This window comes from Zootoca vivipara, chromosome Z (genome assembly GCF_963506605.1).
Source record: "Zootoca vivipara chromosome Z, rZooViv1.1, whole genome shotgun sequence".
Lineage (NCBI taxonomy): Eukaryota > Metazoa > Chordata > Lepidosauria > Squamata > Lacertidae > Zootoca > Zootoca vivipara.
Genome location: NC_083294.1, coordinates 22,802,994 through 22,819,638, shown reverse-complemented (window position 1 = coordinate 22,819,638; position 16,645 = coordinate 22,802,994). Strand labels below are relative to the sequence as shown.

The 16,645-nt window shown below is 42.2% G+C and overlaps 1 protein-coding gene across 1 annotated transcript in view; it reads right to left on the bottom strand.

Moving 5' to 3' along the window:
• ZC3H12B (zinc finger CCCH-type containing 12B) overlaps positions 1 to 16,645 on the bottom strand; it is a 45,267-nt gene that overhangs the window by 8,755 nt on the left and 19,867 nt on the right. Inside the window, exons 3-6 of the mRNA XM_035113885.2 lie at positions 5,659 to 6,380; positions 4,202 to 4,341; positions 2,154 to 2,388; positions 1,607 to 1,713 (exon numbers count right to left, since the gene is read on the bottom strand). Of these exons, the coding sequence (XP_034969776.1) occupies positions 1,607 to 1,713; positions 2,154 to 2,388; positions 4,202 to 4,341; positions 5,659 to 6,254 (1,078 nt within the window). The 5' untranslated portion in view covers positions 6,255 to 6,380. The remainder of the gene's footprint in view (positions 1 to 1,606; positions 1,714 to 2,153; positions 2,389 to 4,201; positions 4,342 to 5,658; positions 6,381 to 16,645) is intronic.

Here is a 16,645-nt window from a genome sequence, read left to right as displayed (position 1 = left end):
TTGTTCACTGATTTCAATGTGTCAATTTGGAACATGACATAGATGGATACAACCCAAGGTCCTTTAAATGCATTGTAACAGTCAATGCTAGAATGAACTATTAACAGCCATCACATTTCCTTTGTCAGCAGACCCAAATATGTGGTATTTATGTTCTACAATCCAGTCACTGTATCTATTTATCTTTCTTAAGTGATATAAACCTCCCTGAAGGTAGCAAGAGCAGGTACTGGTGTGAGTCTAATAAAGATTCAGGTTTAAATTCCCACTCATAGAAGCACAGGGAATCACCATATACAGAGTAGGGCCATTAATCTATCAAACCTAACACTGTCTGCTATGATTGGCAGCAACTCTCCAAGATCTTCCACATAATCCCTGATTTTATTTTTAAACAGTCAGCTTCATGCATTATCATATTTAAAAACGTGCACATGATGTGCCTTTGGGTCACCATCTCTCTACTTAACTTTTGACACAAAGGTGTTATGAAAGTGAAATGCAAGTGTGAATATGTAACTCCCTTAGGCTACAGGTCTATGCACAACGGGGAGTAATTACCATTAACTCAGTGGGACTTGCTTTTGAGTAGACATGCACCTTAGACTGTGTAGACTGTGCAGTAAAAGTCTCTCAGTCAAGACCACATAGTGTTACTCATTAGAAATTTAACAGAATGGATCTGCTGACTGTGGATGTGCTGAGAGCTTGAAAATGAGGTTTAATTGTCAAATATCCAACTGGGTTTTAAAACTTTATTTAATGTATACTGCCCTTCAATTTAAAAAAAAAATCAAGGGTGGTTTACAGCTGTTAATTGACTCTCTGTGGCCATAATACTGGATTAGTTAAATGACTTTTTGAGCACAGGAGAGCTTTGGAAATATTTCCAAACATCGAATTAAGTTCCAACTGTATTTTCTTCCAGACTTTCCCCAGAAATGCTAATGCATGTAAACATCCCTCTAAATCAGTGGTTCACAATTAGCTAAGTACTGCAAATGCCAAGCCATAGACCCCCTACTTTTGAAAACTACATCTGATACATCTGATACATTGATACATCTATGGTAGTTTTCATTATGTGATTGTGGTCTACAGATTGGGAACCACTGCTCTTAATAATAGAGCCAAGATGTGACATTAAACACATGATTGGCCCTTCCATTCTTAGTTTCTGCAAGTGCAAGAGAAGGGAAGGATGGTTCTGGGTCACATGTGGCCCAGTAAGAGGAAATTTAACTCTTTGCCCAAACTGCAGTCCCTCTCTTGAGTCCTCCTCTTTCTTCCCCACCATGCTCCTAGCCACACGTACGCAATGCCAAGATCAAGCAAGCAAGAGCCAGTTACCTACTTAATACCATGTCTTTGGTTTAACCATGAAAGCCTTTTTTTAAAACTTAGCAGTGCACTCAGTAGAGCCAAACAAAATCTTATTTCCCCACACTCCTAGAAGCATGCTACACCTTTCTGTCCCACTCAAGCTTCTTACATGATTTCCAATACAGAAAACACCTCAGACGACCCACTATGATTTTTTGCTTTTTATCAAGGTTATTAATTTTATTATTCTGACTCCCAAAATAGTCAAGTGTGACACACTCACCATAAGGACAAGGTTGCTTTTTGTGTTCAGGAACAACAGGCCTTTTCCTTAAGAAATTTTCAAGGCTGGGGCCATGGCGTCCTAATGGGTCGTCTGGTGGCATAAACCTAGAAAAACCAAGAGACCAGTTTTACCTGCTAGTATTAAATTTACGTGACAAGGTAGACTGGTAACAATACAATGGTTAGGAATGGGCTGGGAAGTACCCAGTTTGAACCTGGCCATAGCTATGAGCTTGGTAGGGTGCCTGAAGGCAAGCTAATCTCTATCAGCTCCCCCCACCCCATCTCAGAAAGGAAACTGTAGAGTAGGAACCTGTGGAGAAAGGCTGATCAAAATCAACAGGGGACTGGGGTCCCTTCTCTGTGCAGAAAAATGAAATAGGTTTGTGGCTTTCTAGTTTAAAAGAATAACAAAAGGGAGTCACTAATGGTCCTACCAGGCAGCTACTGTTTAAGGATCTATGAAAATGTAGACAAAGTGCTTATAATACTCAAATCTCACTATATAAATATTAAGCATTCCACTTGTAAATAAAGAAACCTACTTATCATTCACAAAAGAATACATCAGGAGCCGTTCCTCTACAAATTTCTTCCATTCTGGCTTTTCATTTTGAAGGTCACGATAATTGTCATTTGACACAATGATGCCATCAGACTCACACGCCAGTTTCACTATGAAACGGTCATCGTAACAGACAACCCGTCTCCCTTGAACTCTTCGAGATGGGGTGAAAACAAGAATTTTTTCCTTTTCCAGTTTGTGTAAAATATCTTGATCTGAAAAACCAGGGTTATATAAGAAAGTGTTAATAGCAAAGTCCCTTATATGGAAATATTTGTTGAAGTTTCTCATTCTTTGCTACAACTATAACAGTAGTTGTAACTATAATAGTAGTAGTAGTAGTAGTAGTAGTAGTAATAATAATAATAATAATAATAATAATAATAATAATAATAATTCTATCCTGCCCATCTAGCTGGGTTTCCCCAGCCACAGAAAGGAGTACTTTCTGAATAAGTATTCAGATTGTCCAATTAGATCAGCCTTCCCCATCTTAGTTCCTTCTAGATGCAATTCCAATTGGCTTCTGCCAACCACGTCACGGGAATTGTACAGTTTCATCTAAGCTGTATTAAAAGACTGACAAGGTATTTTATAGAAAATGGGCAGGATTCACAACACCATCTAACGTGTAGGTAGCCGTGTTGGTCTGAAGAAGTGTGCATGCACACGAAAGCTCATACCAAAATATAAACTTAGTTGGTCTTTAAGGTGCTACTGAAGGAATTTTTTTATTTTACCATCTAACGTGGTTAGCTTCTGCTATTTATTTAAATTCATTTTTTTATTAAAGAATTTCTTGGTTAGTTTTGTTATTTACCTACAGAGTACATCTCATGTGATTATACTCACACTACAGATTTTGGTACACAATTGCAATACCTGTTTGAAATAAATACTAAGAGAAGTGAAGTAGTATTTCGCCTGAAGTGAATCCCATAACACTAATTTATTTTTTTTAAGGTAAACCACTTTGAGGGGGGGTGTTTTTAAGAACAAACAAACAACCAAGCCGAATATAAATTTTATGAAATTTTAAAAAACGTAATAAATTATTACACTACCCTTGGGCGATCTGAAATGTGATTTCACCACCTCTGTTTATTCCCCATTTTGGACGACCCAAGACAAAAAGTTCACCACACGCTGAAAGTATATATAAACTCTCTGCAACAGGAATCTGGATGTCAGGGAGAAGCATTATAGCTTAACCAAGTCCCTCCCCGAAATGCTTGCTCTCTATGTTGATCTCAGTATCGTGAGATATTCTTCAAGGATTTTATAAGAAGAAGTGTTTGCACACTTCCCAAAAGCATAAAATTTGGTGTGCCAATGCTTTGCTCTGTAACAGTGGACTTCAATCTTGGGTCCCCAGATATTTTTGGACTGCAACTCACATCATTCCTAGCCAGTGCCTAAGATGGCTGGACATGATGGGAGTTTTACTCCAGCAACACCTTGGGGCGCAAGGCTGAAGAGTCTCCCTTCTGAGGAATCATCTCACAGTTAGGCTTGTTTCAGTTTATACACCATGCCATTTTATATTATTGTTCAGTCTATGCAAGAAAAAACTGTAAAGCTGCCTTGTATGGAAAGACATTGCAGACACAGGTGAGGGGAAATGCATGCAGGTGAAGTGGAATGGCAGAGGAGGAATGGAGCATTCAATCCCTCCCATCCTTGCCCAGAACAGAAACTAATAGGCTACTAGAGGAGGGAATCCCACTCCTCTACTCCCAGCATAGAAAAGCCAGACTTTTGCTCCTTTGTCATTCCTCAGAAAGATAGTTAGCACTTCTGCAGGCTAGTAACTTTGCGGGCTTATGTGCAGCACGGATGTAAAGTATAAAGTGTAAAAAAATTAAGATGAAATAACAATCTAGTGGCTTAGAATATGAGCAACTACCATGTGTGTGTGTACAGAAAATGCCTTGGCCCCATTCCAAGAAAAGCCAGTGTCTAGCACAGTAATTATCCTCATCCTAGTAATGGCAATTGAAGAAAACAAATGTATGTTTGATTTGCCACCTGTAATTGGTGCATCTGGTCGAGATTGCTCTTTCCTCCATGTAGGCACAAACACTGTAATATCTTTATGACCTTTCTCCAGAAACCAGTCGACAGCTAACTGAATCCCTCGACAGGAAAATGCTTCTTTATTCCCATGACTGAAAAACAGAACAAGTTAGTTTAGCGAGTACTGGTCATAAGTACTGCAATGAGATTTTTTCCTTTCTAAAATACATAAAACCAGAGAAGCTAGTGTTATGTAGTGGGACAGAGTGTTGGACTATGACTAGGAAAATCTCAGTTAAAGCCATTCACTGTCTCTCAGATTAACCTACCTCACGTCAGACTATGTACACCACCCTGAGCTCTTTGGAAAATGGATGGGACTAAAATGTAGTTTAGCAAACTGCGTTAAGCAGACTTATAGAGGAAAATAAACCTTTTCTGAAAGTTTAGTACCCACTTTAGAAAGACACAATTTTATTTCAATGGTTTGTAACCACCCCCTGCTACAACTCTTGTGCTCAGCAAATTGTCTGTAAATTTTAAACTGCTTTTCAGATATGTATTTCAGAAAGAAATAAACCTCTGAAGAGAGTGAATAATGCCTTGAGAATTTACTAAAGTGATTCCATTCTTAACTATAAGAGTAGGAATTTAAATTCCATTGAACTTTAAACTAATTACTAAAGTAAAAAAGAAAGATTTTCCATTCTGTGGTACACTGTACAAGATGAACAGTATAGTCCTATATATGTCTACTCAGATGGAGCCCCACTGAATTCTCTCAGAGAAACATATATAGGACTACAGCCCTAAAAATCCATTAAACAGATCAAATTTCAGTTTTTAAATACAAGTGTGTAGAGACTTAAGGCTCATCTTCTTCAACAGGTCTTTGAGCTCCCATGGTTGATTAAAAGGGCTATCTCAGTTGAGTTACAGATGCTCCCTTTTAAAATCTATTATGCTATCATTATAATTTTTAATTGGATGTTGTTTTTAATAACAGACTAGCAGAGTGTGTATATTAAATAAAACAAACAAATGCATATGCAGCATAATCAGTGCATTTCTTAAAGGTAAAGGTCAAGGGGCCCCTGATCATTAGGTCCAGTCGTGACCGACTCTGGGGTTGCGGCACTCATCTTGCGTTATTGGCCGAGGGAGCCGGCGTACAACTTCCAGGTCATGTGGCCAGCATGACAAAGCCGCTTCTGGCAAACCAGAGCAGCACACAGAAACGTCGTTTACCTTCCCGCTGTAGCGGTACCTATTTATCTACTTGAACTTTGAAGTGCTTTTGAACTGCTAGGTTGGCAGGAGCTGGGACCGAGCAACGGGAGCTCAACCCATCGCAGGGATTCGAACCGGCGACCTTCTGATCAGCAAGCCCTAGGCTCAGTGGTTTAACCCACAGCGCCACCCGTGTCCCTAGTGCATTTCTTAGAAGTATTCTATTACTGCTAAAGTACCTCATTGCGACATTACTTCCATCAATAACGATTGGCCTTAAGTTGTCAGAGCTGTCTACCACCTCATCTTCTAGAGACAGCTCAGGACTGGAAACCTCCTTTGTACCAGCAGGAACAGTGGCATTTCCAGTACTTGCTTGTCCTTCATTCTCAACCTTGTTTCCAAGTCTCACAAGCTCAGCCAAAATGTCATTGGTAAGAGCATCTGCCCCCAGCTTGTTCAACACAGCTTGAATCTGATCTCCAGGATATCCCAGTTTCAAAGCAAAATCAAGTTTAGATTGATATTCTTGACTCAAGTTTGCTTTATTCTCTTCCGGTTTCAAATCCTGAAGGAGGCTACTCTGTGAAAAACTCGGACGATCCAAGCAAGGAGAGCGGCAAAGTTGCCGATGTGGTTTGTAGGAAATCTCTTTATCCCTCAGCTGTGCGTTGCTGCAGCTGTTCCTGAAGCCAGGCTGCTCAGGTTCACTCTCAGAGCTTGTCCATTCCTCAGATTCAGTGCTACGATCCCCACCATCTTGCTCTTTAGTCCTCTCTTCTTGGGAGCGGCTCTTCTCCATTTTCAGCCTTTCCACCATAGACCAGGCCGTCATCACGTTCACCTTCTGGCCAGATTTCTCTTATGGCCAAAGTAGCCCAGAAGTTGTACACCACTGCATCTTGTTGACTCCACTAGGCTGGGTTTGATCTGTGATATACCCCAAGCCAGTAATATGTTCCTGCATTATGAAAATACACAACATGCATAATTAGATTTTACTGACTAATGCAAAATAATTAAGAATCTTACAAAACACATTTTTAGATAATTTGAATACAATAGAGTTTGTAGTAAAGGAAAAGGGGAAGTGACCCCTGACCATTAGGTCCAGTCGTGACCGACTCGGGTTGCGGCACTCATCTTGCGTTATTGGCCAAGGGAGCTGGCGTACAACTTCCAGGTCATGTGACCAGCATGACAAAGCCGCTTCTGGCGAACCAGAGCAGCACACAGAAACGCCGTTTACCTTCCCGCTGTAGCAGTACCTATTTATCTCCTTGCACTTTGACATGCTTTCGAACTGCTAGGTTGGCAGGAGCTGGAACTGAGCAACGGGAGCTCACCCCATCACGGGGATTTGAACTGCTGACCTTCTGATCAGCAAGCCCTAGGCTCTGTGGTTTGACCCACAGCGCCATACTTCCAAGTAAATTGTAGTACTTCCAAGTAAATTGAATTTACTTACCCTCACCCTCCAAAATAAATGCATTTAATATAGAGGCTTGGTTTGCACATCACATTAAACTTTAACTTAAAACTAACATTGGTTAACACTCATTTTGTTTCAGGGAAAGAAACACAAACATGACAAGACTCTGGCTTGTTTCATCTGCAGAGGAGCACACTTGGATTCCTGCATTGCAGGAAGTTGGACTAGATGACCCTCAGAGTTCTTTCCAACTCTACAATCCTATGATTCTGTAATTCTGAGCAGCACGATGCTCATTCATATTAAAGTTTATAGTCTTAAATATGGTTTAATGTGGCATTTGAACTGGGCCAGTGATTATACCAACACCACCCACACAGTAAATTCACTGTTTCAAGTTAATGCCCTGTCAGATAGCTACTTGTCACAGTGGCTGTTGTGAATAAGAAACTGTACTCACAAACCAGAAAAAACGAAGAAGGTTCACTTTCACACACTGAAAAAGAATGCATAAAGAGGATGTGGGGGTGCACTGAATAATCCTACTACCCCAGGACAACCACAATACCATGCACATTTCTGGTCACCACATCTCATAAAATATACTGTGTAGTTGGAAAAAGAGCAGAAAAGGACAACCAAAATGAGCAAGTCCACTAAGGTGAAAGGTTACAACATTGTAGACTTTTTAGTTTAGAAAAAAGGAATACAGTACAGTAGTGGAGAATAAGATATACCATAAGTTTATAAAACTATTCATGGAATGGAGAAAAGAGACAGAGGGTTTTTCCTCACTCATAGTACAGTGGTGCCTCGCTTAACGAATGCCCTGTAAGACGAATTTTTCGCTAGACGAATGGATTTTGCGATTGGAGGTTGCCTCGCAAGACGGCGAGGTTTTCTATGGCCGCCGCTTTGTCTTGCGAAGCGTGGCCATAGAAAAACAAACCTCCAACTATGGCGGTGCGGGGGCTGCGAAGGCAAGCAGCTGTGTGCCAGGCGGCTGGGGGAAAGCAGCTCCCGCACTGCCGCACTTCGGCTCCGTCCCCCAGAGCCGAAGTGCAGCGGTGCGGGGGCTTTTCGCTTTCACACCGCCGGGCTTCGGCTCCAGGGGACGGAGCCGAAGCGCGGCAGTCCGAAAGCCCCCGCACAGCCGCGGGCTTTTTGCCACCTGCCTTCCCCTTGGCTTGGGGACCTGGCTTGGGCACTTCGGCTCTGTCGGGCGGGGGGAGAGAGAAGTGGAGGATCGGACCGGTCCTCCGCTTCTCCCTCTCCCCCGCCCGACAGATCCAGCATTTCGCTCTGTCGGGCAGGGGAAGGGAGAAGCGGAGGATCGGACTGGTCCTCCGCTTCTCCCTCCCACCACCCGACAGATCCAGTAACCCCGGGATCTGTGCTTTCTGTCGGCGGTGGGGGGGGAGAGGAACGAACGGGGAGAAAGGGCTGCTTTCTCTCTGTTCGTTCCTCTCCCCTCACCGCAGACAGAAAGGACAGATCCCGGGACCTGTCCTTGCTGTCAGCGGCGGGGGGAGAGGAACAAAGGAGGAGAAAGGGCTGCTTTCTCCTCCTTCGTTCCTGTCCCCCTACCGCCGACAGCAAGGACAGGTCCCGGGGTTCGGAGAAGCGCTGCGCAAGCGTTTCTCCGAACCCCGGGATGTCTCCTTCCTGTCGGTGGCAGGGGGAGAGGATCGAAGGAAGAGAAAGGGATCTGTCCTTGCTGTCGGCGGCGGGGGGAGAGGAACGAAGGAAGAGAAAGCAGCCCTTTCTCTTCCTTCATTCCTCTCCCCCTGCCACCGACAGCAAGGAGAGCTGCAGGGCTGTTGCCGCCTGTCTGCCTGCCTTCCAGGGAGCCAAGCGAGCAAGCGCCACCACTGCCGCCAGTCCCCCAGAGCCCATAGGAACGCATTAACTTTTAATGTGTTCCTATGGGAAACAGTGCCTCGCAAGACGAATTTTTCGTTGGACAAATTGACCGGCGGAACGAATTAAATTAGTCTAGCGAGGCACCACTGTACTAGAACCTGGAATCATTTAATGAAACTGAAAGGCGAGAGATTCAAGACAGGCATTTAACTATGTAATTTGTTACCACAGGATGTGATGATGGCCACTAACATGGCCAGCTTTAAAATGGGATTGGTAATAGCTATGTGTTGTTTGTTTAAATTCAAATTCAGAACAAGCAGGGAACTGCAACCACAGATTGGTCCTGGCTTGTTCTCACTAACCATAATTAAGGCAAACCACACTTCTTCAAGTTTGGACATCTTTTGAAACCATGTAATTAGTTTAAAAGGAGAAGGGGGTGCGCTTCTGCTTTTCTCCTTGTGGGTGCAAAAGAAAAGAGGGAGTGTAACAGCCCACAGCTTAAAACGATTTGTTCACATAATGCAGGGAAGGGAAACTTGTGGTCATTCAGGAACTGTTAGAGTCCCACTCTCATTAGCCCTGACCATTTATTTAGCCATGCTGGCTGGTGATGATGAGAACTGAAGTACAACTACTGCTGCAGGGCCAGAGGTTCCCCATCCTTGACACTGTAAGGCTTATCATGGTACCTAAGCATGGCTAATGCTGCACGATAGTGTGCAGCATCTCTGTTCAAAGAAGGAATCTGAAGGTTGGCCCATAAGCTATGCAGTGATCCGTATGTGAATAAAGCATTCCAGATTCTATGGCTGATGACTGAAATGCATGAGAAGGGCCCCTGCAAGAAATCCCAGCTGTATTTCTAGAGTACTTCTCCCAAACCTTTTCGTATTATTTTCTTTCCTGTACGCTCTGAGGTATTAAGAAACAAAGACCTATTTAGGAACTCAGAACATTTGTATATTTTATATTTACTCAGCAGTTCATTATTTTTTAAAAAATAAATGAACTGTTCATCCACACTGTTAAAAAGCCAAATCAAATGTTTCATTTCAAAGTATAAATCTTTGTTCAGTCTTCCTCCAATGGAGAAAAAGAAGGCACACACTGCAAAATCAAAGCAAGTCACTGGAGTCAAGAGGAAGCATGGTAAGAATGAATTCTGCTAATGCAAATGTTCCTCCCTATAGTAAAAGCATCTTATTTACTGTACGTACTACTGAATATCAGTACAAGGGCAAATAAAACATAATGGCACCTTTCCTCACTTTCCTTGCCAGAGAAACATAACTGGAAAAATAACTGTACTTGTGGAACCTCTTCAAAACTGACATTAATCTTTTGAAAAACTTCTTTTCAATGGCCACTTTACATCCATTATATGTGGAAGCAGATCTTTGGCAAAAACAACCATAAGAGGGGAAAGGTAGGGTGCTCTGAATGACCAATGTTATATCATAACATGTATTGGTAGACACTGTTTGTTTTAGCCCTGTCTGTTTTAGCAGCAGACCAAAAACCAAGAAAGATAATTGCAATAGCTGTTTAAGGGAACACAGAACTATCTGGGAAATGGCTGCTGAGGGGTAGCCAAATATGCTGCCACCCTACCTGCTACCTCTCCCCCCACCCCAGTATATGCTCCCCTACTCCCTCCTGTTCACACAGGAGATCAAAAGCATCTGTTTTGTGTTTAAGTGTCCTCCACAAAGAACTTACAATTGACTTAGGTTTTTTTCAAGGGATAGATAGAACATTCTGAGCTGCCATGCTTTAAAATGACTGACACAATCCTATACATCCCACAAAGCAGCAAGTCGCATTGAATTCAATGTCATAAGAGTACATGGCACCTTGTCCCCATATGCCTAGTGACTGCTTCCAGGAGCTTTATATATTTACTAAATAGTATTAAGGATAAAATAGTGCCATGCACCTTCCCAATGCTCCTCTCCGGGGTTGGTGTCCCCAATTTCCATTCCACAAGGATACCGTTAATCTGGGGTTCCAATCAGCATCAGTGCACACCATTACCACAAACTGGCCAATATGCCAATACTCATTAGATTCTAGTCAAGGTTTGATTTTGCTCAGTAGCAACCCAATGGAATGGGGGACTTATGACTGTAAGAAATCACTCAGCTTATTGCTATAAAATAATATGAAATGGAATAATGAATGCTATAGATCTTATGTAAAAGTTATATAGAAAATGAAATCTATAAAACCAACACAAAATAAAATATTTGAACATGAAGCAACATGCATAATTAGATTTAAAGCAACTTAAAACAACTGGATATAATTTGCATATGAACTACTGAGTGGCACTTCATTTTCATTTCACTTTTAATTTGTATACTACCTTTCTATATTGGTATGCAGAAGGCAATTTATAAGCTGTAGAAACAACAAAATATACAGCAAAGATCACACATCATAATAATCTGATTTAATACAATTAAGTCATATTTAAAAATGACTTTAAAATGAACAACTTATATCAAATTAAATAATATTCAATAATCCATATAGGATATAATAATGCATACTAAAATTAACTTTCAAAATACCATGAAAAATTAATTAAACAAAAATAAATCATGACTATGCTGTAGTCAATAAAAACAGCAAAGTGCCAATACCTAAAATATAATGTAAAAATACTGAACTGAGCAATGAAGTCACATAGCTTATAAAATCACAAGATAACTGGTCCCCTTTCCAGGTCCAATATCTAACAAAGCTGCCAAAGCAATCAAGGTAAATAGCAAAACTGTAGCCCATCCAGCCATGAAACATTTTTTAGCATATTGAGTCAATAAAATTTCAGTCACCAGTCTTAGGGAAGTCAGATAGGCCTCATAGTAGCTTAAGCAAAGCCAAGCAGATAGCAGGCAGCAAGGAAGAAGAAGAAAACAAGCAACCTCCTCGCTCTCCCCAAAAGAAGTACTACCGAAAAACTGACTGCACCTTTTATATTTTTCAGCAATGGTTCCAGGGGGGTGGACCTTTGTGCATAAAATCTAGACTATGAGTTACTATCATAAACTATCTGGGAGGGAGAGGAACTGGGACTCTGCTTTATCAGGAGTTCCCCATGCAAGGCACCGTGACACATTTCCAGCATTGGTTTGCCAGAACAAGTTATGCTCTCACTTTTGTTTTGGCACAAAAGTTGCTGTTTTTCCACTACTCTGCTGATAATACCAAGGTTTCCAACAGCCTTATCTAAAGAAGCAGTGTGTACGAAGATCCAAGAATCTTCCACATTAAAGATACAGGCATGGAAGTGTCATTCATTTTGATCCATCATAGCTGCTCTATTCGTGAAACCTACCAAAACTGATGGTTCTGAATATGTAGTCCTAGCAGGGCCCATATTAACAGGTCAATGGTGTCAAAAGTCACAAAGGGATCAAGAGGCAGGAGCAAGGTAACACTCCCCTTGTCCCTTTCCCTGTAAAGGTCAGAGTTGAGGATCAATAGTTCAATTGGATCAATTCCAATCCAAGAGGTCCACAGTAAGTTTCTTTAGGAGTGGACACACCATCTATTTCAAGGCAGCATGCTCTAGTCAAACTAACTCTGATAGGTTGCATAAGCCAGCTGGGACTGAGGTCAAGAGAGCAAATGGTCAGACGTACAACTGCTAGCACCTTGTCCACATCCGCTGACTGCATAAGTTCAAACTGATCCTACAGCACATCACTGACTGTGGCACTGGGTACCTTCATCTGGAACCACAACTGCAGGTCAATGGTACTCCATGTGTTAAATTGCAAGCCAGCCTGTGATCCTCAGATGAAGGGCAGTGTAGACATTTAATAAACATCAACAACACTCTGAATTCGAGCCAATTTATCATCAACATGTGTAACTAGTTGGTCACAGCAGGTCCTCAAATGCTCCAGATTCCTCCTCTACAGTGGGAGTCATCATCATCATTTATCCATACAAAGTTAAAACATCTGAAAGGGTTTTTAAACACAGGCAACACTTTAAAAGGGCTAAACAGATAGCCCCAAATCAATATAGTCAATTTTAGTCTTACGACGCTTGAAAGCTAAAAAAAGAAATTTGGCCACCAATGAGGCTGTATTTCTAGTAGCATTATTCAGCAAGTATAAAACCTGATTTTCTCTGGGTAGAAAGCTAAACTGGAGTAGAAGTGGAGCTATAAGATTTTGCCTAAGCTCTGAATAAGAAGGGCAAGTTAGGAGAATATATTCGGTGGACTCGACCGCCCCATGGCACAATGACAAGTTCTCTGGGCGTATGGTACTCCCCCATACCTTCCCCACAGTACCGCAGAATTGAGGGCATTTAATCTAGCCGCTGTAAGAAGTCTACGGTATTCCACAAAGTGGATTTCCGCAAGGTAGGGGGCTGGTATGATCTGGTAGATCTGGTCCCCAAGAAACATCCCTGGTTTTAGCTGAGCTATATATTCTTGCCTAGCAATATCACTCAGTCTCAGGGAGATCACAGCTCTGGCTTGAATGTACGTCATAGACTGGAAGTAAAGGTGTGACAATCCACAGGACTGAACCTCATTAGTGACTTCCCTTTCCCACGATGATTGAAAATCATCCCTCAAAATCAAGGGTGCGATACCCACTGGTTTAAAGGAAAGCTTGAGCCATAGCCAAACCTTCGTCTTCAGGGCCACATACCGTAGGGCTTGCCAACCGACCTCCAGTCTCATAGCCCCGCCCGCTACAGAAGGAGGAATCCTAAGAATGGCTCTGAGAAAGCTTGTTTGGATAGAATCCAGTTTCAGAAAATCCCCACGGGAGCCCAAAGAGATACCCACCAAAAGAAGGACTTTCATTTGAAAAAGTCTCAAAGCTACCTTCACTGATTGCGCCTGGTTCTTAGCATATAGAGATCTAATCTGCCTGGCTGCTTTAGATGCATTGGTAGTTATTTGGTCTCTATGGGCCAGAAAAGACCTATTTAATTGAATTACTTGCCCCAGATATTTAAAGCAGTTAGCCTGCTCTAGGGGGATCCCGTTCATCGACCATTGATGGGGTCTCGGACGCGTGGTCTTGGCATAGTTAGGTTGGAGCTTATGTTGAACACAGTATTCATGTAAAGCTTGTAACATTCTCCTCAGCCCAATGGGGGATCTAGCGAGAAGGGCGGCATCATCTGCATACAGGAGAACATTCAGAGAACGGCCTGCTAATTTGGGAGGATGAAAAGCGTCATTGGCCATATGAGTCACCAGTGAGTTAATGTAAAAGTTAAACAATGCTGGAGCCAATAGACAGCCCTGTCTTACCCCCCTAGAGGTGGTAACGGGTTGGAGACTAGGCCATTATTGTCTAGCCTGATTCTCAGCAAGGTGTTAATGTGCAGGTTGATAATCAGGTGAAGGAGGCTGCGATCGATTGTTATAGCAGCCAATTTTGAAGAACTTTTGGGGCTTTGTCGGCATACTTTTCCGCCAGATGGTACAGAGTTAATATTTGGTCCATTGTAGATCTCCCAGGGCGAAAACCCACCTGCTCATCAGCAATGATTTTGTCATCCTCCATCCATTTTGATCATTTGTTTAGCAAGTACCCAGAATAAATCTTCAGTGGGAGTCATTAACCTCTGGACTATTCAAAATAACTGTCTGTTGACCACTTGAGGATGCAATGAAAAATGTGCCTTCCTCGTAGCCCACACTGGAACATGGTAGGCATGTTTATGCATACTAGCCAGGGTTCAGTCAGCTTTCAATAAAGAATTGTATCACTTGAGCTCTAGCCTTCATGTAGTTTGCTTCATAGCCCAAAGCTGCCCAAAATTCTAAGGAACCACATGAGCACCACTAAACTGGAGAGGAGGCTGAGGAGTGATTGTGTCAGCTACCCATTTCATTTCACCATTTTATAGCTAGACAGGGGCTTTGATAGGATCATCTGCATTCTCCCACTAGCAAAACATTCAGGAAAACATCATGTTCCAAGGCAGGCCTTCAAAATGGGCCCACCACCCTTACAATATACCTGTTTGTTCTAATTTTAAAAGTATCCTGTTGCTCTTGTTTTCTGAAACAGCAAGTGAAATGCTAAATTATTGAATAAGTGAATCCCTTCTTTAGCAATTCAAGCTAGCAATGCAAATAAGGGGGGGGGGGATTCTAAACAAACTTCCACTTGCAGTCAAGTTACTATGGGACTCTTCTCATTTCCTAGACACAAATCATGCAGTATTCCACACACCTCTGGTTGTACGAAGGCCCACACCCAAGTGTACTGGCTATTAGAATAGCAGTTGTAGAAGTGTGATAATAGCAGCAGAAAAGGTCACTGTGCACAGCGTTCTGTGAATGGATGTAACCTTCACATTACTGATTCTATCTGTGACAGCAAAAGTCAGCATATGCAGCAACTACCTTGCTCCAAGTATGACTGTGTTCCAGAAAGTTTCCTTCCAAAAAGGAAGACACAGACAACTCTGCTGTAAAATTATTTATTCTGCAAATCCAATGTCCTAAGGCAGTGGTGTAGAACTTGTGGCCCTCAAGATGTTCAGTGAGACTGATGGGCTTATGGACTCCCTCCCCCCGATTTCTGCATTTGGTATAATCTAAGTAAAGGTAAAGGGACCCCTGACCATTAGGTCCAGTCGTGACCGACTCTGGGGTTCGGCGCTCATCTTGCGTTATTGGCCAAGGGAGCCAGCGTACAGCTTCCAGGTCATGTGGCCAGCATGACAAAGCTGCTTCTGGCAAACCAGAGCAGCGCACGGAAACACCATTTACCTTCCTGCTTGGAGAGGTACCTATTTATCTACTTGCACTTTGATGTGCTTTCAAACTGCTAGGTAGGCAGGAGCTGGGACCAAGCAATGGGAGCTCACCCCGTCGCAGGGATTTGAACCGCCGACCTTCTGATCAGCAAGCCCTAGGCTCTGTGGTTTAACCCACTGCACCACCTGCGTGCCTATAATCTAAGTACCTTGGCTCATTTGTGATTCACATTTCACTTCAAGGCCATTTGGAAATCAAACTCAAGAAACTGGACAGATTGATGTAACTTATAGAAGTGTAAATATTTATTTTATGACTTTGAGATGCCTTGGGGGTCCAAAGGTTGAGGGTGCATATGCTTCTACGAATATAAATTTTAAAATGCTGAGGTTCACCAAATGGATTGTTTCAGCTAAAATAAAATGAAATGTTTATTTTCACTGTAACGGAATCCTGTCAGTCACCATGAAATTTCTGAATGCTACTTAAGTTTGTGACAAATCTCAGAAGTATTTAAAAAGCATCATAGAAGATGTTTACTTCTGGGTCAGCCTTCAGGAAGGTGCCCATCAAATGTATGTTTTTATGTATTGATGTCTGTTGATATCCTCAGCCTGAGTGATGTGAAGACCCTGCCACCTTTGGACACTTAGCATTTTATATTGCCCAGACCTGTTACACAAGGACACACTTCCAGGCAGAACAGAAGATACAGCTTTGTGACCAATGAAGACACTACAACAGAAAAAAGAGAGCTGGGGACAGGACTCTACACCATTGATCCTCATGGCTCATTTACCTTGAGTCAGAAGTACCTGAAGCTCCCTGAAGAGATAGAGAAAAAACTGGTTGAGAGAAGTGACTTTATTGTGCACGTTGCTAGAAGGGTGGGGATGCTGGTTAATGATGATCAGTAACTGATGAGCTGACATACGACTAGAGTAAGATATATTCATTTAGTCATGAATAGTTCTGTGTAAGCAAGCAAACTACCTTTTTTTACATCATGAAACCATTGAATAGCAATTATAGCACTGAGGGTCCCTTCCATCTCAGCCTAGCAGAAATCAGGGTCACATATGACCATACAACTTACTAAGAATCAGAAATTCTCTGCCCTGGAAATTTACTTTGCCGTTTCCTCTCCCACATGGGCAGACTTATAATAGGCAAT